The 25,244-nt window shown below is 44.5% G+C and overlaps 1 protein-coding gene across 2 annotated transcripts in view; it reads left to right on the forward strand.

The window, feature by feature from the left end:
- The first annotated feature begins 3,184 nt into the window (after nucleotides 1-3,184).
- The window catches only part of ADNP2 (ADNP homeobox 2), a 102,284-nt gene continuing 80,224 nt past the window's right edge, over nucleotides 3,185-25,244 (forward strand). The window contains exons 1-2 of one of the 2 annotated variants that reach the window (XM_078687861.1): nucleotides 3,185-3,325; nucleotides 8,253-8,373. In XM_078687861.1, coding sequence (XP_078543987.1) covers nucleotides 8,266-8,373 — 108 coding nt within the window. In that variant the 5' untranslated portion in view covers nucleotides 3,185-3,325; nucleotides 8,253-8,265. The remainder of the gene's footprint in view (nucleotides 3,326-8,252; nucleotides 8,374-25,244) is intronic. The other variant, XM_078687862.1, reaches the window with a different exon arrangement.

The raw sequence follows: 25,244 nt of genomic DNA on the forward strand, positions 1-25,244 counted from the left end.
GATCAGCAAAAAAGATCTTTCAGAGTACTACTGAGAGAGGGGCTTAGGTTCCACCCACATGTCGGTTACCCCACATACAGGATGTTATTGGGCCAAAGTTGTGTGTGTCCATATACAAGAGACTTCTTAAATTGCGCTTTTTGGAATAAGGTAAACCTTACACTCAATACAGCAGAACTGGGTTGGCTATAGCCGATGATGACGGCTATAGACTTGATCTGATTATTAAAAAATATTTTGCTAAAGGCAATAGGCCTTACGTATTGATTGTGAAAAGCATTTGTTAACATCAATCCATTTAAGGGTGGATTTTTACTGCTCCGCATGAAAGTCTGCAGAGAGGTATTTTGTTACACAGAATCTCACAGATAAGTGTAGTGGGCAAGAATTTTTGTGTCGGTTAAACCCTGTGACACAGTAGAAGTACAAGATTTGCTCTGTGAGAATGCTTGTTAGGTGAGATGGTCTTTCCTTAGCCAACTTTAATTTAGTACACTTTTGTAATTATATGTCTGTGTGTTTGAGGACTGTCTAGTGGAGAAACTTACACTCAAAACAGTAGGCCACTGTTGGTTATGGTTGCAAGCTATATGGCCTAATTGGTGCACTGTGAAATGGTATGTCTGATGCCATAGGTCTGATCTGCTTATTGGGAAAAATTATGAAAAAGGCAGTAGTTCTAGCTTAATTATTGTGAACAGCATTTCTCAAGGCTAGACGGCCTTTAAAACAGTGGATTCTTATCACATGTTCCAGGCTATAGACAGGTATTTTGTTATATTTAATCTTAAAGATTACCTTAATAGCCAAATGTTTTTTGATAGCGACCCACTCTGACAAACCCTGGAGGTTTTCACTTTGATGATTCTTCTTAGGTGATATTGAGAGGGGTTGTGTGTTGTTTTGAAAGAAAATTCTACATATTGGTCATTTTATACATAAAGCATTGTGGTTGTCAGTTTATGTGCACTTAAATAGGTCTGTATTAGTTTTGGTGTCAAGTCAGTGGTAAAGCCCCTAGGCCTTATTGATTAATTGGGAAAAGTGATACCAAATTCCAATACTTTGATCTCTTTATGATAAAACAGTATGACAAAGCCAATAGGCCTAACTTACTTATTGTTAACAGTATGTGGTAATGACAACATGCTTTAAAGGATGGATTATTACTATTCTGTGCTAAAGCATATAGGCAGATATTTTGTTACATAGAATCTCATACATAGCCAAAGTCGGTGTTGGTGACTCTCAAGGGCAAACGATGGGGATAGAAAAATGTACTCTATGATAATTGTTATTTGGTTCTACCAGGAGAAATTTTAAATTGTTTTGACTACAGTAAATTTGTAGATATTTGTAATTTTATTACACATATTTCTACTTGTATTCTTGTAATGTATCTTGTTATGTATGTTAGTTTTTGTATGTTTTAGTGTGTTGTTGTGTCACTGGATGAATCATCTGAAGCATGAGGGCAAATATGAGTGACACAGTTGCATGTATGATGAATTATTGAGTGTCATAACCCATGAATGCCTCAATGACTTTCCTTCATCAACCTATTAGATTGCCAATGCTTGTTTCAAGTTGCTGTTTTGAATTCTTGTAGAGAGTCTTCAAATGAGATGGGTGAGGTTGGCGAATTGTAGATTGCAAGTTTTGTATTGAGACAGGATACTGGAGCGGCCATTTGGAGTCAGACTGTTTCCTGCTTTGAAAACAAGTGTTAGGAAGTTGCATAAAGCCTGGTTCTTTGTAAAGCCAATTATTTCGGTGGAAGTAAGCTGAGATGGAAGTATGTTTGGGTAAGTTGTGCACCGTTCAGATAAACTCTTCCTGAATGGACAATTATAGTTCATGACGCTGCTTGCTAACTTTAATAGGTTACTTTGGTCCCCTTGCCTCATTTTCCCCATATTTCCTAAAAAAACAATCTGAAGTTTTCACTTTATCTTATAATAATAATATTTCTCGAAGGTAAGTAAAGGAATGATGAAGAAATCTTATTTTAGGTTTCATCAGTATTCATGTGTGAGCCCAATGTTGCTGGGAATGTCTGTGAGTAGTTTCTTTCCGCTTTACTTAGATATAACCTACCATTGGTTTTGGAAGGTATGACCATCCTTATCCAATTATGGTTTCCTATTGTAACTCTAACATATTGTAATTGGCATTTGTATTCATCCAGTTCACTGTATTTCAAAATTAAGTTCAATTTGGACCACTAATTCCAAGTGATAAGAGCCTCATTACAATTGTGTGGGGGTAAGAATTATGCAAGGCCTTCATGTGTGACCTACTGTGAGAAAACACCAACTGATATCTCGAGGTCTACACCACAGCATTGGATGGCCATGGTTTGCTGTTTTGAAAACACATTTACATCATTAACCCATCATTGTGTTGCAGTTATTGTCTAATTCTGAGGTCAGATCAGCAGAACCCCACACAAAGCTCTGCTAGATAATAGTGTAAAGAATGTGTATGTTGTATGGTGATTAGATGCAATTAAAAGTGATTATTGGCATATTAGTGGCATCTCTATAGAAAATTCAGCATGCTGTGATATAAGTAGGAGATGTTCTTCACTCTGCATGGTACATCATTAACAAATAATGGACAAAACTAATTTTTTTTCCCCAATTATAGTCAAAATTTTATTGGAAGGTGTGAAAAAATTACACATCATTTGAACAAAAGAATGTTGAGTTGACCAATTGAATTGTCATATTGATTGGTGGTGTCAGCTAGATCCTACTTGACATGACTCATTGTCCAATTGAAATGCAGGATCAGCACATAGACTTCTGCTATTGGCTGATGGGTGAGTGGGCGGGACTACTGAGCTCCACCTCCCTTCCATGCAGATTTGGCAAGCCATTTTTTTCATTGCACGTGATTGCTCTACGTATGAGTCAGACCCTCCCATCTCGGTGACGTCATCCTCAGACATTTCACGATTACTTCAGAGACATACCCACCCCCCTCCCCCACAAAACAAAGAATGTTGACTGGGGGCGGTGACGTTGGGTACTTTTTGGGGGTCATGACCCCTTCAATGCCAGACTTTCCAGCAGACCCTTGAAAGTGCCCAAATGGAAGGGGGCCAAATTCTATATGCCATCTCATTGGTCAGTTGACAGCACATGCAAATGAGGGTCTGCGTCACTTCCTGGGTATAAATGGGGCGCCATTTTCTCGTTCGCAGGAGTTGGAACCTCAATTGCGGGGGGAGGTGCAGCTGCCGCTTGGCGCGGGACCGAGCGGGTTGGACCGGAGTGCAGGAGGCGGCGCACCTGGGTCGGAGCGGATCGCAGCGCTGCCGGTAAGTGCAAGTGGAATCTGCACAACGGAAGGTGGGGATGGGGTGCAGTCCTGCAGAAGCGGGAGAGCACCGCCCCCCTGCAGCCAGGTGTGTGGGGCAGTGGGAGGAGGCGCGTCCTCACCAAAGCCCTGCAGCGCCCGGGTTGCCCGAGAGTTCCCATCCTCGGATGCCGCCCTGACACCGGGCCGTACTTCTAGGCGGCTCTTCCCGCTAGCCGGCTTCCTGAAGCCGTTGCAAAGGGACCGCTTGCCCGGGAGAGGCTGCAGCCCCGGAGCGCTCTCTGCATCCCGGGCACACCCCTCCCGCAGCAGCGCACAGCATTCGGCATGCTGCGGTGTCCCGCGCAAGAACTGCGCTGCTGCAGCACCGCCGATTTTTGGAGGGAGAGCAGACTGAGCCAAGCTTTCCAGGCAACGGGGCCGCCCCTTTCCTCCCTCCCTGCAGAAGGGGCAGGGCCCAGCGCTGCTGCTCCATGTGCTGCGCGCAGCCCCGCTGGAGCCGAGCAACAACACGGGCACAACCAGGAGCGGAGGACCGGCGAAACTCTCCACAAAGCTGTGTCGAGTCGTTGCAGCCCACGAGTTAAAGAAAAATGTACACCTTCAAACTTTAGGTTTCGCTTCATGTTTATACACCCGCGGGATCGGATGGTGGCTCTCGACCTCTATTTCTTTGATAATGAAACTCTGAACATGGTTTACTTTTCTTTTGAATTGCAGTTAACATATAACCGTTTCCAAGATTTGCTAAGCAATTATAAATTTTTGACTGAAAACAAGGATCTTCTGAAGGCCGGACTAGTCAGAAGACTGATCCTGTCGGACGTAACGCCTTTAATGCTGCACATTCTCCCGCCAGCTGTAAGAACTCGTCTAAAGTTCTGTTTTGCCATTCAACGCTTATGACCCCCCCCCCCCGTTAATTCAAGACATTATATGTTGTCCATTATTGCTATTATTTAGTGCTTCAAATGTTGAAGTTTTTATGAGAAGCTCTCGATGTCTCGTGTGAACCTGCACGGTCCCTATAACACTCACAGGGTCTGTGAGATAAACTGGTTGTGATTTAACAGCCTGCTTATATTATGAATATTTATGATCCTTTTGTACAGCTTAAACCACAGATGTAGTAATATCAGTTGATTCTTCAACGAGAGCTGATAATGTCATGGCTGTTGTGGCATAAATCGTATGCAGTGACCATTTTGTTGCGTAGTAGTCATAAATGTGTATCTTAGTAACAATGAAGTATTTGCAAGTCTGACATTTCCAGCATTGACTGTTATAAATGAAAACCATGGTAATGCACACCTTCTATAAAATGTGTATAGTTTCATTTCTACAATGCTCTTCTGCCTCTTGTTTGAGACCCTGAAGCACGTTTTGACAGGTCGAATAGGTAATTAACTAATTTTGGAATTCACAGATGAGAGAAAGGTATTGACTGTAGTGACATATTGGTGTTCAATTTTGTGTCCAGAGAGAGGCCTAGAAAGTGTGATGCATACTTGGTTTGTGGCTTTGTGACTTAGACTGGGAATTGCACGTCAGAGGAACATCACGGATAGTCTCACTTGCTGCAGGGGCGTAGATTTCATTGGTGCAGCAGATGCAGTGAGTGCACTTGGGCCCAGAGGCCTGTGAGGCCACTGAACCCCCTTTATTGCTGTATTTTATAATTCAAACATCCAGGGGGAAATTTCCTTCCTTGCACTAGAGCTCATGACACACTGGCTTCCAGGCTCTGATTGGGAAGGCGAGCAATCAGACATTGGTTGATGGGCCCGTGCCCCAGGGTCACCTGTGGGCCGTTTTTTTTGGGCTGACTTTCACCCATTCCCCCTCAGGTCGCTTTAATGTGGCGCCAGTGTCTTGGTCACTCTCCTGCTGTAAATTGAGGCTGGAGGGCAGGTGTTGCTTTAGACTTTGTGGCATTCTCACCTTGGCACCCTGCCTCGCATGCCCTTCCAGAAGCAGTTATCCCCCACCGGGCCATCATCCCTAGGCCATGCCGGGTGCCGTGATGGTGGGTTGCATGCAGGGGCCTCACAGGTGGGTATGTTTTATTGTGGCATTTTCACCTACCCACCCTCCTTTGAGTAGCAGCAATGTGCTTTTGACACCTCCCTTTCCAGGTCCATGCCCATAGGCTATAATGGACTGGGTAGGGGATGAGTAAAAGTGGCTTCCGCAGCTGCCAGGTGTTGTGACCTCATCCCCAGTGTCTATTAGGACTTGTTGGGGGAAGAGGAGTGTTGCAAAAAATTGCGCTAATTTCAGAGTTGCAGCCATTGAAACTAGGTTTGAGTCCCAGCGTCAGCTCAACATCCTATGATCTTGTAAAAATCACTTAATCTCTATACTGAAAATTAATTTGCTCTTGTGTAATGTAACTGGTGCTCATGTTCATTTCTCCAATGGCTTTAGCCGGAGTTCTCATTATACAAACTATAACAAAAACAACCGTCCAGATTCCAGTGAGACTAACCAGATGGTGACCATGAAAGGTTTGATCAGGGAATGTGGGCCACTTGTATTATTTTTTTTTTTTTTAGAGTGTACGGGCCTAATTGTGATCCTAATCCGACCCTGCTGGCTTTGCTACTAATACAAACCTGCAAACTTTGTGGGATGATTCATTTGGACCCTACTTTTTGGCAACATCTAGGTCGTTATTGTGTTTCTGAAAACCCACTGGTTGTTTCTCATCTGTATTTTCTTTGGGAGTTTATTAAGGGGGATTATGAGTAATGGAGGCATTCTCGATCTGAGATTTCTTCTCTGACCTAGGCTAAATCATAGAATGCTTGGTCCTGTGTCATTAGCCTCCTGGATTAAGTGCTGAGGGCTTATAATATCAATTTTTAGGTCGTGCCCGAGCAGCTCATGCGCGGCTCTGTGAGCCATTCTGTATTGGAGTATGGACTTGAAGCCCGCCCATTCTCTGCCCATATTTGTCATTCGCTTGTAAGATTTGTTAATAGGCTCCTTAGTACCTCCATGTCATTTTTAACCCCACATGAGGGCTGTCCCTTTTACTTCGGTTGTTACACGTTACATCTTATTTACCCTGTAAGAACTATTTTCTTTAATGGTTTCTCCTACTGCAGGCACTACATGCTTTCCTGCAACATTCAGCGTGCCATGCACGCTTTCAAAGGGCACTTTTATCAAAAGAGCATGTTTGTCAACATGACACCACTGCTTTTTTTGGTAAAAGCGCCCCCATACCGTGCTTTCACTTTAATAGTTCCTGTGGACATTTCTGTAGACACTGCTCGTCTAAGAGGGGCGTGGCCTCTATTAACCTGCACTCGCAGCATGCAGCGCTTGTAAACAACAAGCATTTGCAATGCAACATGTCTTGCATTTTAGAAACTTTGACCTATTGGTATTGTAAATGATCATGCCTTTTATCATTTGAGGTTTTTTCAACACAAACAGCATTGTCATTTACAATGCCAGTAGCTCAAAATCTTGTAATTGCGAGACCTATTGCGTTGCAAATGCTTGTGCCGCTGGTAGGCAGTATAGAATGTTGAGTGCAAGTGACGCGTTGTCATGTCTGATCAGGTTTAGAACTTATTTGGATTCTTTGTAGTTTGATGATTAGTTAGCAGGAGCATCTGATGCAGAGGACTTTGGCATCATAGAGGCATGACATAACTGGCAATAGTTACGCCTGTATCTTGTGTAGATGGTTAAACTGAAGTAGTTAACCAGATCATGAAGAAAGAATAGGAAAACATTGAAGTATTTGAGTCCTGTGGGATACCTTCCCAACAGGTGAAGGGTGAGAAGATTAATAAATGTATGTTAACTATTTAGTATCCATCATTAAGGTAGTATTGATACAGTTAAGAATGGAGTCTTGCGTCATAAAGTTTGTGGGCTAGTTTTTGGTGTCTACAGTGTCAAATGCTGATGCCGTGTCGCACAGGGTTTTGAAAATTTGAATCCAGCACTTTCGGTCATGGTCTTAATTTTTGAACGTTATTGTTCACAAATTACCCAAACCAGAGGTAGTTGAGAGAAACTCTGAAATGCTCCATACACACACAGTGCAGTGGCAGATTTTTTGTATATTTCTACAGAATAAAGCCCTGACTATATTATGGTAATAGGAGATATTATGCCTGTGGGAGATATCTGGCTTACACTGAAAATAGTTCTTTCCTTCTACCTCTTTGTAACAGATGGATGTGACTTCAGGCACATTATTTTGAAGAGCAAGCTAATAAACTCTGCGTAGGCATCATTGCATTATCACTCTAAATTGCCAGTTGTGGAATTACAGGCTGAGAGCACTGAAATGTGGGTATTACAAATGTGTTCCTGTGAGTTCAAAATTGTGACTTCCGTGATGAGCAAACATGGGCTCAGAATTTTTATTTGCTGCAACTTTGCATCAATGGCTTCTTGGCTAATTGTTGAACTCCTCAAGTCGGAAGGTAAGCTTGACATTTCTATGATTCTTGGGTTGGTGAATATGTACCTCTTTGGCATTTTAAAAGAGACTTTTAGTGAAAGTGCAGTTCGTATAGATTCCATATCTGTAGGACTTAACTCTGAGAAGCTGGTTCTTAACAGTGTTGAATGAGCTACTAAACATTATTAAATATATTCCGTCCAGGAGGGACGGAATACCTTTAAGCTATTGCCTACCTTCTTTATCGTTTCAAGTTATACATTGGTGTATAGCGAAAACAAATGTTTTGACCACATCGGTGACATTAGCATATATGGTCCGTAAGTGATACATGGCCCTGACTGGAACAGTTATATGAATAAATTCCTTCTGGTGTAGGACCTACAATAATTTTTCTCTTCACAACAAAGGGGTTTTTTGTTTTTGTTCCAGCGGTTTAGTGTGTACTGTGTAGGGTCCTGCTGCTGCAAGAGGAATAACATGGCCTCATTTCTTTCAGGTAATTTGCCAACATGTTTCAAGTTCCGGTGAATAATCTTGAGAGAATCCGAAGAGCTCGTAAAAAAGTGAAAGGAATTCTTCTAGAGCTTGGTCTTGAAAGCTGTAGGGACTTGTTGCAGGTAAGAAGAAAACATAAACGATAGACCGAAGGCCCAGTACATGAACTACTAATAATGGAGCATTTTATGCAGATGTTTTTGCTGCTGTTTGAATTTGTTTGGCTTAAAGACAGTGCATGAAAAACCAGGTCTTGGGATACCCTTAAGGAAAACCACTTTATGTTGCATAGTATAGGCGAAAGATCATATTTTGAAGTGTAATGGAACTTGTTGGAACAGTCGTGCTTATTGTTGCCTTTTGAAAAACAAACCGGATTTGTCTATGAATAAAACTTCAAACGATGAAAGAAGCTCATGCTCTTAATAGCCCAGTACTATGGGGCACAGATTAAATGTGGATGGCATCGTCCTTCTTTCATTTTACATTTTTAAATGTCATGTTTGTCTCTTAATTTGCCTTCTTGAAACAGACCAGTTTAGTTTGGGCTATTTTTAATCGCCTGGGGGTGGACACTCCTGTCTTGCCTAGTTAATTTTCCTGCCTGTGCACTGTTGAAGGTAGTCTGGTTCGCTGGAAGATCCTGGCCTGTGTAAATACATACAAACTTGTCCCTCATGCTGATTTCGCACATTACAGGACTGTTTAATCCGTCTCTGGATTCTGCAATGGGTCTAGAAGTCTGCTTTCATCTCTCCCATCATAATGAAGCTAATACAGATCAAAAGAACCATGCCAACTATCGGCGGATATCGCTCCCCCCGCTTTCCTTGGTAAGGTTTTGGAGAGGCTAATAACCCCCACCAATAAAAGGAAGAAAGGTGTCACTGGCAGGGAGGCACCCAGAACTGGTTTGAACAGGGGTCAGTCCCCCCTGAAGCACAAAGACTTCAAAGCCACTGAGGGGTATAACTATGAGAGCTGAAGCCCCTGAACTTTGGTGAATGGCTTGTTCAAGTGTGAACAAGACTGGAGCTATTTCGTGGTCAAGAGGACCTTTGCCAAGGAGAAAAGAACTGAAGGATAGGACTGGCCCTTGCTGTGTGATCTGGGGCTGGCCTGCAGTTTTCTGTTTCTACCAAGGAAAGGCAAAAAGGGACTTTGCTGTGCCCCCCTGCTTGAAGGACTTTGCTGTGTCCTGAAGTAGCTATCCCCAAGGGCCTGAGGTGAGCTGGCTCCCTGTTTGGAAACACCGGAACATAAAAGTTTTCAGGAGAGTCTCAGCGGCTCTGTGGGAGCGTGCCTGTTGCAGGCTGAGACCCTCCTAAGAACTGCCTGTGATCATGGGCGCCTGGTGTCCAAGTAAGTCTCAGTGACGCTGTGTGTGTGTGCTTTGTGCAGCGCTGAGACCTTCAGGAGGATCGGCCTGTGATCGGGGGTACCTGGAATCCAAGCAAGGATCAGCGAATCTGTGTGCTTTGTGCAGCCTGAACCCCTTTGTGAGGATTGTCCAGTGATTGTGTGCACCGGAATGTAAGTGAGTCTTAACGCTGTGAGCGTGTGCGTTGAGACCTTCGTGAGGATTTGCCTTATCGTGTGCACTGGAATCCAAGGTAGTCTCATCGCCGCTGTGTGCGTTGTGCACCGGGAGACTTTTGTGAGGATTTGCCGTGTTATCATGCGCACCGGAGTAAAGTGAGTCTCCGCGACTCTGTGTAAGTGATCTTCGTGCAGCCTGAGACCTGTGTGTGGAGTGCCCAGTGATCGTGCGCCCGGAGTGAAGGAAGACTCTGCGACGCTGTGTGCGTGTGCTTTGTGGCAGCCTGAGATCTTCGTAAGTAAAGTGGCCCGGACCGGCAGTTCCGGAGGAACTGAGTTGTCGGCCAGAGCCGCCGTTGCCATTTCACAAAGCTGCGTTGGAGGCCCAGCCGCTGGACGAGGAGAGGAGTGGGTTTGTGCCCCTCAGGTAACGTGTGTCGACTCGCAGGCTCGGAGGGAGACGCTCTCTGCCTCTCTCTCGTGTTGGCAGCGCAAGCCTCTGCTTCGGTTCAGATCGTGGCCCGTATTGCCAAGGGAATGGCGGTACAGGGGCCGGAGTGCGAAGCTGCACTTTGGGATTACATCGTATTATGTTGGGGGCAACTGTGAGAGGCTAACTGCAGGTCAGAAGGAGAGGCGGGGAGAACGCCTGAAGCCCGGTGATCGGGCCTGCGTGTACTACGAAGTATTCAGTTTCTGCTGAACGGAGTATCTGACTGACGTATTACATATTGCATCATTTCTGTATAACTAACCATCGGACTCATTTCTGTATAATGAACTATCTGACTTTCGTATGACACATTGCCTTGTTTCTGCATAACAAACTACTTGATTAGCTTATTGCTCATTGCAATATTCCTTCATAACGAACTACCTGATTAGTGTATACGCATTGTCTTTTTGCAGAAAGACATATCTGGTGGTTGTTTTGCGCATTGCATTATTTTATCTTGTAAAGTGCTTGATTCTAGCATTACAAACTGTATGGCATGATATTAGGAGTACAGGAGAATGTTTAGAAGTGTTCATTGACATCGCCAGAACTTACAAGGCCTGGCTGGCCGGGCCTAACAACCGGCCAGGGGAAATATTACACAACCTCATATGTTGGTTTTGTATTGTGTGGTCTTATCGTATATCTTTTTACATACATTTTATACTCTTTTTTTTTTTTTTTTTTTTATTTTTTTTTTTATAAAACTCGTCTGGAGTCTATTTGTGGTGTTATCATTAGATTATTGTGAGCATGGTTGTGAATACTTTACACATTTGCCTTGAAGATAAGCCTGGCTGCTCCTACCAAGCTACCGAGGGGGTGAGCGGGGCTATCTAAGAAGAATACCACATTATATTACCAGTTTTTTACTCAATCAGTCGGATCTCGATTTAACAGTGCCACTGGGAACGAGGTTCCAATTCTTGGCCCCAGTTTGTACTTAATTCACCCTCTCTGGCTATCTGTATCCGTTATTGTCTCTGCCTCTCCACCTCTGACGACTCCGCCCGTCCATTGGATTGCATTCATTACAATCTCCATTGACCCACTTTTCACTCGGGGAGCTCAGGCTTCCTCTGGAGCAGTAATCTCAGAGAGATGAAAACTACTTTCGCTTCGGCGAGCAGAGTCCGCATTTATGCGCCTCTCCTCCCCTGTCCTTCTCTGGGGACCCTCTTCGTCACCTTCCTGTATATTTCTGCGTTTCCTGTACATCCTGCCTTCAATGTATTGACTTGATAGCGCTCCAGGTCTGGCTGCTTGGGGCCCCTATCTGAAGAGTATACAGGCCTTGATTTTTTATCTTTTATTTCTTTTTTATTAAAACAAGGCATCAAAAAATACATTAGTGCATAGTACAGAAGAGGGTCGTCCACAAATGCAATCTATGGTACAGAAAATACTAGCGAGTGGGGGGTATGGAGCACAGATGTCAGGCAGATTCACATGTAAGGGTCATGGGGAAAGAGGAGTTTCAAAGTTGACAGTTGCAGGTGGTACACAAATATTCCCTCTGTACTGATTCCAAGGACGCCAAACACTGTTCCACTTTCGAGGGCGACCCCATGCCAGGTAAACAGTTTTTTCACGGAACATACACCAATCCATACTTTTTTCCATCCTTCTATCGTAGGAGGCCTTGCAGATCCCTAGTGCTGTGCAATGTTCCGCTTAGCTATCATGGCCCCAAGAGTGACCCATCGAGTTTGTGCAGCGTTTAGGTCTGTAGTCTCCCAAATATTCAATAGACATCTCCTCGCTTCCGGCAAAAGAATCACACCCGTTACTTCCTGCATAACATTATGGACTATGCTCCAGTAATCTATCATATATCGACATTCCCACAGGATATGAAGAAACTTTCCCAACTGACCACATCCACGCTTACACAAGCCATCTTCCGTTAACCCCATTCTAATCAGACGTGGACCAGTGACATAAACCCTGTGGAGTATTTTCAACTGGACGAGCCTCAATCTCGCCGGAATCGCAACTTCCTTAGGGAAAGAAACTGCGGATTGCCAATCTTCATCGTCAATGTTAATACCTTCCTGCGTCCACTTGTTCCTTAAATCTGTTAATAGATCAGCTCTGTGATTTATCAATTTTTTATAAATAAGAGAAATGGTGCTGTCCGGCAGATGCCCATCCAGTATTCGGTCTTCCAATGGGGACGACTCTGGTATCTCTTCCCCCTCTGAATACTGACCTCAATGCATGCCGCACTTGCGCATAGCGAAAGTATTCCGTACCACTCAGCTCATATTCAGTCTGTAATTCAGCAAACGACTTAACCCTTCCCTTCGCCCAAACATCGCCCACGGTAGTAATCCCTATCAAGTCCCATTTGTTAAAACCCTTCGTATTCCATAATCTGCCCAACCTATCCGATCCAAATAAAGGGGTAGCCAAAGTCAAACGGTTTTTCCATCCCAATGACCAGGTAACATCGTGCCATATACGTACAGCTACTCTAGTCGGTCCCGTTACATTTTTCTCTATAGATCTAGTATACAGCGCTCTGCTATAATTACCACCAGGGAGCAGCCATTTATCCATTGCATAACCTGGATCTGTATTGGACCCGTAAGTACCACGGGTTATAGCTCCCAACTGTGATGCCCAGTAGTATCTTTTAATATCAGGGAGGGCAATTCCTCCGTCGTACCATGGGAGCGTCAACTTAGCTAACGCTATACGTGATCTGCCTTCCCAAAGCAGACTACGCTGCAATCCCTCCACTTCTCGAAAGTAACTAGCTGGTACTACATCCAAAGTGTTCTGGAGAGCATAGAGGAAACTGGGAAGAGACATCATTTTAAACAGGGCTGCCCGTCCTAGCAGCGACAGCGGAAGTTTCTTCCAGCCAGCCAACGTCACTTTCCAGCCGAGCCAGTGGAGGAAGAAGGTTTTTATCATATCTAACTGTGTGGGATCCATTGAAATATAAATCCCGAGATACTTTAACCCATCCCATGCGTTCTGAATAGGACAGTTACGAGGCAGGATGGGGACCTCGCCACACAATACGTAGAGATATGACTTTGTCCAGTTTATTTTCAATCCCGAATTCCTACCATAAGAGGCCAAAACATCTCAGACAACGTTAAGGGTTTTCCTGGGAGAAGTCAGATAAAGTAAAATGTCGTCCGCACATAAAGAGATCCGATCTTCAAACTGTGGGGACCAACGAATACCCTTGATCGAGGGCTCCCAACGGATCCAAGCCGCAAGATGCTCAAGAGCCAGCGAGAACAGAAGGGGAGAGAGCGGACACCCTTGTCTAGTGCCCCGCCCAAGACAAAATGGCGCAGAGACACGATTGTTCACAACAACCTGGGCAAGAGGCTCGATGAACTCTGAACCAAAACGGCCCACAAATCTGGCCATTCCACCGTATCAAAGGCCATCGACGCGTCTAGTGACGCTATTATGGCCGGTTCTCGCAAGGTATGCGCCTTAGCTAGAGCTCCGTGCAATCGCCTGAGATTCAAAGCCGTATTCCTATGTGGAAAAAATCCAGATTGATCGTAATGTACCAGTACACTAATAACCTTGATCAACCTATTGGACAACACTATAGCTAATATCTTGGGTTCCGAATTCAGCAACGAGATCGGGTTGTACGAAGCGCAATTGGACCTCTGCTTCCCCTCCTTAGGTATCACCACTATCGAAGCCACACTCTGGTCTCGGGGCAAGACCCCACGTTCTCGAGCTTCCAAAAACATGTCTCTCAAATAGGGGGCTATCTTATCCGGTCTAAGCTTGTACAACTCGATCGTAAGACCATTGGGACCCATAGCTTTCCCAGAATTCAAAGAGCGCACCGCCAAGGCAATCTCGATCCTCCTCAGTCAAACATGGAAGCTGAATATCCCTCCGTAATAGGCACGAGTCTTCCTCCGGCCTATCTGAGACGGAGGTGTAAACGTTACGAAAATAGTCAGCAAAACTATCTACTATCTCTTGTGGGTCATTTATACAAGTCCCCTCCGTCGTCTCAATCTCAGGAACTACCCGGTCTGCTCTATCCCTCCTGTCCAACCAAGCAATCAGTTTACCGGCCTTGTCCCCCACATCATATAAACACCCTTGCTGCTCTCGGCTCAGGCCTTTCGCACTATCAGTGACCAGCGTCCTGTACTCAAGCTGCTTAAGTTGCAAAATGTGCAATCTAGCACGGGTAACCTCCTGCTCTATTTCCATTTCAATATTCGCTATTTCCGATTCAACTCTCACCATGTCTTCCTCTTTCTGTTTTTTAACTCCCGAAATCAGGGACAAGGCAAAGACCTCTAATCACTGTCTTAAAGGCCTCCCATAGCGAGACCGGCGAGGAAACCAAACCCTCATTTTCTTGGAAATAGTGTTCCAGCGCTTTTAACAGTTCCTTGCGAATTTTAGGATTACGCGAGTACTAGGGATTAATAGGGGCGATCCTACCTCTCGAACCCAAGGTCATTTCAAATCTGATCCAGAGCGGCGAGTGATCCGAAATACCTCTAGCCAGATGCTTTACTTCACCTCAGTCTAGTACCTGGGCCGCCGGTACTAGACTGTAATTGATGCGAGAGAGACTACCATGAGCACCGGAGAGGAAGGTATACTGTCGCTGATTAGGATGGAACAATCTCCAGCTATCTACCAGACCCAGAGCCTCCAGGAAATCAGGAAGCCATCTTTGTGCCCGTCCCACATCACGGGCGGGGACCTGTCCATGGTGCCAGAGACTGCAGCATTGAAATCCCCACCCAGAATCAGCAACCCTCTGGGAAGGTCTAAAACCATCTTCCCCAATTAAGTATAGGTAGTGGTTTGCAGACCGGGGGGGGGGGGACATAAATCAAGACCAGGGAGAGAGTGTATCCCTCCCAACGTCCTAACACCGCTATATATATGGACCCCTCTCTTCTGCGGTGATGGAGTCAACTACAAACTGGAGAGATTTTCTAAGGAGAATCCCAACCCCCGGGACCCCGAAGTAAATCCGGCATGCGCTACCAGACGATAGCCCTTTCTATGCATCGCCTTACATGCATTCCCTACCAAATGAGTCTCCTGAAGTAACTACATCCGGGGAGTGTCTTTTGAGAAATTGTAGGACCACACTGCGTTTGATTTTATCCCCCATCCCATTCACATTCCAACTCGCAACCCCCTGCCCCCATCAAAAAACATAAAAAGGGCCCAACCCTCCTCCAATCCTCGCACCATCAATAAGCAATCTTGGAATACAATGCCTATCAAAAACACAAAAACAAAACAAAAAATTAACACTCCTTCCACCCCCCCACTAAACTTTCGGTTACGCCACCCCCCCACCCTGCACCCCTGCTTACGACTGTCAAGCCTCCCCAACTTGCAGTGTGCCTGTCGCCCCAACATCTAAACTACAAAAAAGCTAAATATGAGGAGGAAAGTGACCAACGGACAGCCTGTTGACCCCCCTTGGTTACTGTGTTATAACATGTTATCGTAAAGAGTATAACCAAACTCTGTCTGTGAAAACGGAGCAAATGTGACAAGATAAGATTTAAAGGCATTTTTATTGCTCACAAAGTTAATGAGCAATAAAGATGATTTCAAATCTAATCTTGTCACATTTGCTCCGCTTTTAGTGACGGAGGTCAAGTAGGTTGCAGTTAGGTCCAGGACATTTTTTAAGGTACTAATCCTGCAGGACTAGTACCATTTTTCGAGCCCTGATTCTCATACATGTGTAAGAAGGGTGACAGGGCTGTGAGTGCAGAGATGTGAAGTTATATTGGACGGCTCTTTGTGAATATGCCCCTAGTTCTTCCTATCGTTCATCCTTCTCTCCCCGTACCTAACTGCATCTTCACCCCTGCGCTTTGTTTCTTTGTTCTTTCACCTTCCCCTTCTTAATTACCTTGTTCGTGTTTTTTTTTTTTTTTTTTTGTTTCTTTTCCTTCTTTCTCTTGCCCCATTATTTTCTCATTCCTTTTATTCCCTCCCTCTTTGCCCCCTTTCTCTGTCCCTCCCTAGGTGCTTTCCCAGTCCGCCCGCCTTCCTCCTTTCCCACTCCCTTGGTCTGCTCCGCCCTACCTTCCCTCTTCCGTCCATCCTTCCTACTTTACATGTTTCCTTCTGCCCTACCTTTTTTACATGCCTCCCTTTCCTTCTCACGTTCCCTTTTATTCCTTCCCTCGTTCTGTTTGTCCCTTATTAGTTTCCCCATCCGCTTCATCCTTTGCCCCAGGATCCCGGACTCCAAGGCCGTCCTTCACCTCAAAGGCCTCGAAGCCCAGCGTCTGTTGTACTGGACACAGTATTTTAACTCTGTTGGTAGAGCGCTGATGCTGGGTGTGTTTGCTGCTGTTCAGGCTGTAGGCACAGATTGGTTCTTTGTTTCCTCTCTAGGACTCAGACTTGCTTGTTGTGTGTAGATGTGTACTTGAAGCAATTCTTAATTTGTAAAAAATAAACTAGCATTGGCATAGCCAAGAGGTCTCGCCTTTGGGACCTTTATAAGTGTTTCACCATGCAACAGTTGATGTTGTTGTACCAAGGTTATTGTGCTGCATAACTAAATACTTATAAGGTCCCAAAAGCGAGACCTATTGGCTAGGCCAATGCTTGTTTTTCGTGGCCGCGCTTGACTGATATCCCAAAACTTTCATGTAGAAACTAGTCCTAAAAAGCACTTATTTGGAAAGCTTTGTAAAGATTTGTCAAATGGCGCCAAAGTTATTAGCAAACCAAAAGGCATATTCTCTGGAAATTCAGACCTAACTATTCCAACACAGTGGCAAAACCTACTCTACTGTCCTAAAAATGTATAAGGTGCAGGGTAGCAAATACTGTGCCATGATGGCCCCTAGGAAATTCACTTTCTGTGGGGCAAAATAAGAGTATTCTCCCCTTCTTCCGGTACTCCTGTGGGATTGTCATGCATATCCTCTCCATGCCAGTATCGGACTTGGAGACCCCACCACCAGGGAGAGTGCGAGTATACCATGCCTACACTCTCCCAGGTAGGGACTCTACTTCGCTCCTGCCCTGCGGGAACAGTTATAAAATAAAAATTCTGCTCCCGGTACGTGGGAGCAACGGAAAGGTACTAGCTCCCACCAATACCCTGTATGGAAGTCGCGCTCACCACACATTACATCACCCATGACCTGTACTGTAACATCATTGATAACATAACTTCAGCATTTGAAATGACATCATTGATGACAAATCCGTGCATGGTGGGGCGGGAGCTAGTTGCTTTATGGCACGAATAATAGTTGCTCAAGGTAACTAACTGATGAATCTCAGTGGATTTTTGAGTTTAGAATGTTGTGTTGTCACTGAAATTTTCACCCATCTAGCACGTCACTTTAACCTTTGTTTTTTTTTGTGTGCGTGTATGTATGTATGTATGTGTATATATATATATATATATATATATATATATATATCCCAATCCCATATGTAACTGCTCGCAGATTAAAGACACCCACACAGAGTTCATTAACCCTCCTTTATTTGGCAGGCAGCAGCAGATTGATCCGTTCCTGTACAGCAAAAATCTTGCGCCAACGCCATACGTGTTTCGGGACCACTTCCCTTCATCATTGGCTGGGCGTCACAAGGGAAATGAAACAGCGTGCACAGTTCTTGCCGGTGCTTTATATCTGCGAGCAGTTACATATGGAGTATGTTGTGGTCTGCTCTGGCCACGAAGACAGGTCTATGTGCCATGCAATCGAGGCACAATTGGGAACAACGTACCAGTTTTGGTGAGGCGCCAGCAAAGCAGCAGGCTGGTCCTGTTTTTTATCAGCTACCCAATGGAAATTTAATTAAGAAGGTGAAGGTACGGCGGCCCCTACTAAAGGACTTAAGCAGATACTTGACTACGATGTCCAGCATTCAGTGCAAGTACACACCCACTGAGGCAGAACATGAATATAAAGCCCCAGCAAGAACTGTGCACACAGTTTCCTTTCCCCTGTGAAATGTTGGAAATGACCCTCTTTGCAGGGTTATCCCCAAACTTTTTGCTTCTTCTTTTGTTTTTCCTGACCTCTGGTTGTTGGCTATAGGACTCTGGGCACTTTACCACTGCTGGATCAGTGCTAACGTGCATATGCTCTGTGTAAATTCTTATTGTGATTGGTTATCCATGATTGCCATATTTGTTTTACCAGTAGGTCCCTAGTAAAGTGCACTGAGTGTCCCAGGGCTGTTAATTTAAATGCTACTAGTAGGCTTGCAGCACTGATTGTGCCACCCACACGAGTAGTGCTGAAAGGAGTTCTAGATGGGCCGGACTGAGCTGTAGCATTTACAGTATCACGAGCCGCACGGTAGAGGAGGGTCTGCGCAGCAAAGAAGTGCGTTTCTCTTGAAAGGCGCGAGCCTGGAGTGCGTTAGTCTTGAAAGGCGCCAGTCCGCAGTGCTGTGTTCATGTTGGTAAGGTGTTCAGAATAAACTCTTGAGGGGCAACACACCTAGAAAAAAAGAGCATCGAAGTGATGTGCATACTGGTTTAGGGAATCGGGGGAGTAAAGGGAAAGAGAGCATCACATGTTCTCTCGTGCACGCTCCAATGCCTGACCAGAGTGGCTGATTCAGCCGTCCTTGCTTCATTGGTACAAGGCTGAACAACATGGAAGAAACTAGATAACCCCTTTAAGGCAACATGTTCTGTATTCTGTACTATCAAAACAATTCACTATGCAAATCGGAAACTGTTACGAACTGGATAATGTGTTTCCTATTTGACTGATATCTAGGTATTAATCTTTTTAAACAATTATCCACGCAAAGTGTGTTTATGGTGTCTAGTAATATCTCCTGCGTGCTCTCCCATGCTGTCAAAAGATCTGGGGAAAAACAGTCATTTTAAATATATAGTCCATTATGCTTACAAAGGGTTGAACATCATTTTCATTTGGGATAAAACCTGAATATACAAAAACACTGTCACTGGTTTTAAATTTGACTTCGAAGTTCATGTAGTTATAATGCAAAACACACAAAAATGGTGTTAAACAGAAAAACTTATTTTTTTCCATTAAACAGCATATTAATAATGCCATTTGCAGGACACTTGTGATTGCCCTGCTTGCTTTCATATGATACTGCATGGTAATCTGTGGCAACTCATAAATTAACCATGCCTACCTTAAAAAAGAAACCACTGTCGTTGAAAATATCAGAGCCATTAATGTATGTATTCCTGCTGTACAACTTGTAACAGTGTTTTTCAAAGGCCTCTGCGGTGTTGATATGGTTCACACCCTAAGAAAGCCTGCAGATTTCATGTTTTAACCAAATCCACCAGTCACTCTAGGGCAACGCATGCGCTTCCTAGGCGAGAAAGGAAAACGGTGGGCTAAAGAGAAAGATGGAGGGGAGGAACAGTGAGATGAAATAATGTTTGAGACAGAGGTGGGTAAATATTGAAGAGATAATGCTATGAGAGCGAAAGAGACCAAGAGAATGCAAGTATGTGAACCAAACAGATAGTGGAGAAGACTGAAATAAAAATGGGGAGTTGGATAGAGAGGAAAGTATGGTGAGGTGGGAGAGGTTGAAGGGAGGGATAGAGAGGAAGGGATGGTGAGGTGGAAGAGGTTGAAGGGGAGGGATAGAGTGGAAGGATTGGTGAGGTGGGAGAGGTTGAAGGGGAGGGATCAAACGAGGGAAGTAAGAGAAAAGTACGTCAGAGGAATGTGGAGCTTGGAGAGAGGTGTCAGCTAGAGAGGAATACGGAGATATGGAAGTAGGAGAGATCAGTAGGGAGGAATATAGCAATAGGAAACCTGTAGGTGGATGGAAGAAAAAGAGTAGAAGAGAAGGAAAGGAGAAACCGGTAAAGAGTGGAGGAGGAGGGAGTAGAAGAGGGAGTGGGGACTTGGGGAGGAAGAAATACATGGAGAAGGACTAAGATGAGTGTGCAAGATAATGAATAATATAAATGGGAGAGAGACAGTGGCGGCGAAAGCTGGAAAAGGAGTTTTCTCTGGTGGAGTTAGGGTCGAAAGAAAGACCAAAAGAGTGTAAAATAGAGAGAGAAACGCTTATAGAGATGTGCAGACAGTTGGCAGAGGGAAAGGGAGAAGGGGAGTGCATCGGGGAGAGGGCAATGGAACTAGAGAGAGGGAATGTCGAGCAAAGGAGTAAGTGAATGGTCTAGAGAAAATACTAATAAAAAGAGGAAGAGAAGGTTAAACAGGGAGAGACTAAAGGAGACTGGAAGACTAAGAGGGAAAGGCACAGACACTAATTGGAGTGGCTAGGACGGGTAGAGAGAGAAGAGGGGGTAAAGAAAGAGTCAGTGAGGTGGAGTGAAACCGAGATGGAGAAAGAGTAAGGGAGAATGTGTCAGTAAAAAGAAGGTAAAGGCGTAATAAGGGTGAGAAAGTGGAGGAATGACAAACAAAAGAGGGAATGGGGAGAAAGACATGTAGAGTGACGCAAAAGAGAAAGCTAAAAAACAAACAACGTATATAAGTAAAAGGGGAGAGGGTTCATCATAATTAAACTAAGAATAAAAATAAACTGATAGAAGCATGCGACTCCAAGTGCAGAAGCGTTCCTTGTACAGAGATTTAACATGAATAATTGTTTTACTCAGTTGCTGCAGTGACAAGGCAGCAGTCAGTATGAACTAGAAACAAAGTGCTCAGTAAATGATTAGGAGGTAAGGAGCAAGGGGTTAGCAGAGAAAGGAGGGACGTGGTAAGGGGTGGAGAGAGAGCTAAAGTCTGTGTGTGAGGACAGTAAAAAATAATGATATGAGAAGAGCACTTATTTCTTTCTGAGGAGAGAGCCTGCTTTGCAGAAACTTCACTGCAAACTTCATCAAAACACGCCTTTAGTAGAAGGAAAAACAGAAACATGTGCTTGTTTGTGGGGCGAGGAGGTACACCAAAAAGCGAGGCACTTTAAAGCCAGAGGCTCACCACAGGCTGCTGCCAGGATGCTGCGCGTGCCTCTGTAGAGAGGATTGCTGCTGGGGCTCTGCTGGATTGTGACGAGGGCTTACCCCACCCTGGGGACTGAGGGGCAGGGCTCGGTCACTGACTGCACGTCCTGCACCCTGGGCAGGCTGAAGAGGGTGGCTCCCTGCAAGAAAATTGATAAACCTAGCTATGGGTCACATCCATTGCAGTGTAGGACTTGGAAAACTCCAAATTATAACAGGCACCGGGAACCATTCACAGTTGCTAGACAAGCAAACCCCTCAGTTCTCTAAAACTCGCATACAAGAAAGTGCATTAGTGCAGCAAGTGACGGCAAAAGGTTGAGGTTCACGTGCTGTTTCTCACTTGGGGCACACACTGCATGCACCCGATTCTGGGGCAATGTGCATCTTTTTTTAAAAACAAACATTTCAGCATATTTCCTCACTGTGCTGAGAAATAACCTGGAGTTTGCTGCGCTTCCGAAGCAATCTAGGGAAGCTGGGAAAAGAGGGAAGATGTGTGTGTGTGTGTGGGGGGGGGGGGGGGGGGGGGGGAGTCCGTCGTTCTAATCAGAGAAAACTCTGAACAAGCGGTCTTCATTTTTCAAGCACTTGTGGCGGCATGCACCTTGTGGGAGCGAGCAGCTTGCACGCCGCTGCTCGTTCCCGCAAAGTGGATGCCGCCGCGAGTGCTTGAAAAGTGAAGACTGATTGCTAAAGGCCCTCCCCTAGGGCAGCGCATGCGCACTGCATAGGCAAGACCTAAAAAGGATACCAGGCGCATGCAGTCAAGTACTCCGGGGAGGGGGGAAAACCACTGTGCACCAAGCAAGGGACATTCCTGACCCAACAGCTCTAAACTTGAAAGGAGATGATGACTATCTAGAATCTGGGTTTCTAATATGATTCACTTCCAAAAACCTATGTCCAAATTTTTGTGCTAAGCTCTGTGTTCTTTTTCTAGGTTCATCTTAATGCAGAAGATCCTTCTCAGCACAATTTATGCAGTCATATGATGACCGTCATGCTTGACTGTATGATTCCTAGTATTGATTTTCTGCTATTTGCACAACGTTCAGTGTCCCAGGTATTGGACAAACCAAGATAATTGGCTATCCACCCTCCTTTAAGCCTTTCCTACAGTTGAGTTAGCGGACCATTTCTTCGTTTGCCTTTTTAGAAAATAGGAAGGTTTTTCTCTACTTCATTGGCTGGTGAAGTCTCTGGAGTGAAACCAACTGTCTCCTCCTACTCCTGAGATCCATGCTGTCAGGGCTCTCAGCCTAGCCCTTGAGAATTTTAGTGAGGAGATTGAAGCATCAAAGTTTCAGATTTTGTGGCAAAGTGAGGCGATGTCTTTACACACTTACTGGGTAAAAGTCTGGGTTAACAGATACATCTGGTTCATTCATTCATTCAAACAGTGAACAAGAGAGAGTTGCTTGTTCAAAGGGTAGTAAATCTACTTGCCCTGTATACATTTCCACTCGGCCCATTTGATACTAGGCAGTGATGTGACAAATTATGCCAGCTTTATCATATCGAAGCTCTAAGAATATTTTCTCGGATTATAGTAGGGTTCATGTTCTATCCGGATCAAAATCTAGCAAGGCCATGAGTCTACTACAATTGTGACGTTTTGGGTGAAAAGCATCAAATGAAAAGCTTTTGTAAATTAGTTTTTAGCATTCCCTCGATTTTACCAACTGTTACTGCTTATATTTCAAATTACGTTTGCAGTACAGTCCATAAATTGCTATCGTAGAATCATTAAGACCACTTGTAGCCTGACCTTCTCCACTCGAAAAACCGCTAAAAACTGAGCGAAAAATTGCTATCGTGTCATTTAACATACCTCAAATCGCATATAACCAGGGTAGAAATCCCAGCCTCTAGCTGCCCATCAAGTAATTTTAGTCACAGATTTACCTCATATTACCAATGGTCACTAGCAGAACTCATAATGCAAACGGCTTACAGAAATGTATCAAAAAGGAACACTAGATATAAAAACACAAAAGAAAATCTGAGAAAAACAGACAGCTAAAACTAAGCTTACAAGCTCAGTTTACACAACCCATCTGTTCAACAAAGTTTATTTGTAGCATCACTTCAACAGGATATTCTACAATGTAACAGAGGATTACAATTTTCTAGTACAACACGGAGCACATGACCGTGGGAAGACGTGGGGCTGGGATAAGCAATGATTAGACTGTATAATCAAATCTGTTATAGTGGAGAAACATGCCATCAGGCAGGGCACTCAGAACCTTCAATGCTGGTACATCCTGGACTATTGCAAGGCTCGGCACATATTCTGATTGAAGTATGCTCTTTGACAAAAGATAACCTGTGCAATCATCCGACACATGACCACCGTTTCTATTCTGTGCGCTGCAATTAGATGCAGAGTGAGCTACAATTACCTCACACCAGCCCCGAGCATTAAAAAAAATAAAAACAAGTCTTTCCTGTGAAAGCAGTTACCCAGCATTTTGGCTCAGTTAAATAATTTTTGCTGATGCTCAACAGCATAGAGAAAAGTAATAAAAATCTGCTTGCTGTTTCCAGTGCCTAACCGCATCTGCAAAAAGAAAATAAAGGCAAAATAGGCAGGGTCATGTCGTGTGCATGCGTCAGTCAACACATATACAGATGTATATGTCATGACACTGCAAATGTTATTTTGTTTACTTTTAATTTACTGTTCTAACATAGAGGTTGCCAATCTTGGAGCAGTACATTTTGCCCCCTTCTCTTCCTATTCCCTCTGTCTTGCTCCTCACTTACTGAGAACTGTGACTTTAAGAAATGGTTCACAACCTCTTTCCTTCCTTCATTTAGTTGCTTCCCTGTGAAATTGATCCAAAAAAGACAAGCGCGCACGCCTCGTGCTGGCAGCAGGGGGGAGGAGAGAGAGGAGGGGGGCTACGCCCGTTTCCCTTGCAGGAGCAAGCAGGAACCATACGGTTTCAAGGCTTGGTCCCGCAAGGGAATCGCCAGATGTCCACGCGTTGCCATTGGAAGCAATGCAACGCGTGCACGTTTTTGCCGGCAAAGCTGTGCCCATGGCTGAAGGTCTTTTTCCTATGCAATGCATGCGCGCTGCGTAGGCGAGACCAAAACTGTTTGGCAAATGTTTTCCCTCTGTCTCCTCTACCAGCCTGTCTACTTAAACAGAGCAGCATCCCCTCCCTTGTGTATGCATCACTTGCCCTTAAAAGGGCAGTCTTTGGTTGCTCAATGTTTTCAGTGCCCGTTTAGGATTTCTCAAAAAGTGGCAACTTAGCAAAGTTTCCCTTTGCGCATCAATGACATTAAATTAGTTTTAACCATGAAATATGATTTAATGCACGGATTCTTTTGATACCTTGAAGCTCCCACTGCCGTAGTCCAATAGGAAAATTGCAAGGCTGAAATGTCAGCCTGTAACTCTGTACTTGTCAATGAAGCTACCAGCCTCTCTTACAGTAAAAACAACAATTTCAAGTTTTTACTGTTGGAAATTGTAAAACACATGTTCTTTCTTTCTAATATGCTGCACCCTGCTTTAGAACTCAAAAGGCCTGCTGTAGAGGTGACTTGTACACATTGAAAACGAAGGTTTGGGCTTTGCTATTGCTTTCTATGGCAAAGTCAAGTGAGCAGTTTAAACTGCTCTACCAGTCAGCAGTGGTAGTCTGGGAGACATGTTTTACTTTCATACTTGTGGTGGCACACCTACTGCTGTTGTCCACGAGTGACACTTTAACCTGGAGGCCTTAGGTACCTACCCTCTGGTACCATATACTAGGGACTTACAAGTAAGTTAAGCTATGCCAATTGGATATAAACCCATTAACCATGTACTTTTTTTTTAAGGGTCAGAACACATGCATGGTGTCCCGTTTAGCAGGTCTCTGCGGCATTTCAGAGCTATTACACCAGTGCTTAGTAGTCAAAAGGGGCCAAAATGTGGGAGGGAACCCTGCGAAAAGCCGTTTTCCTCACAGACTCCTAACAAAAAATAATTTTGATGATACTCT

This window comes from Lissotriton helveticus, chromosome 4_1 (assembly GCF_964261635.1).
Source record: "Lissotriton helveticus chromosome 4_1, aLisHel1.1, whole genome shotgun sequence".
NCBI lineage: Eukaryota > Metazoa > Chordata > Amphibia > Caudata > Salamandridae > Lissotriton > Lissotriton helveticus.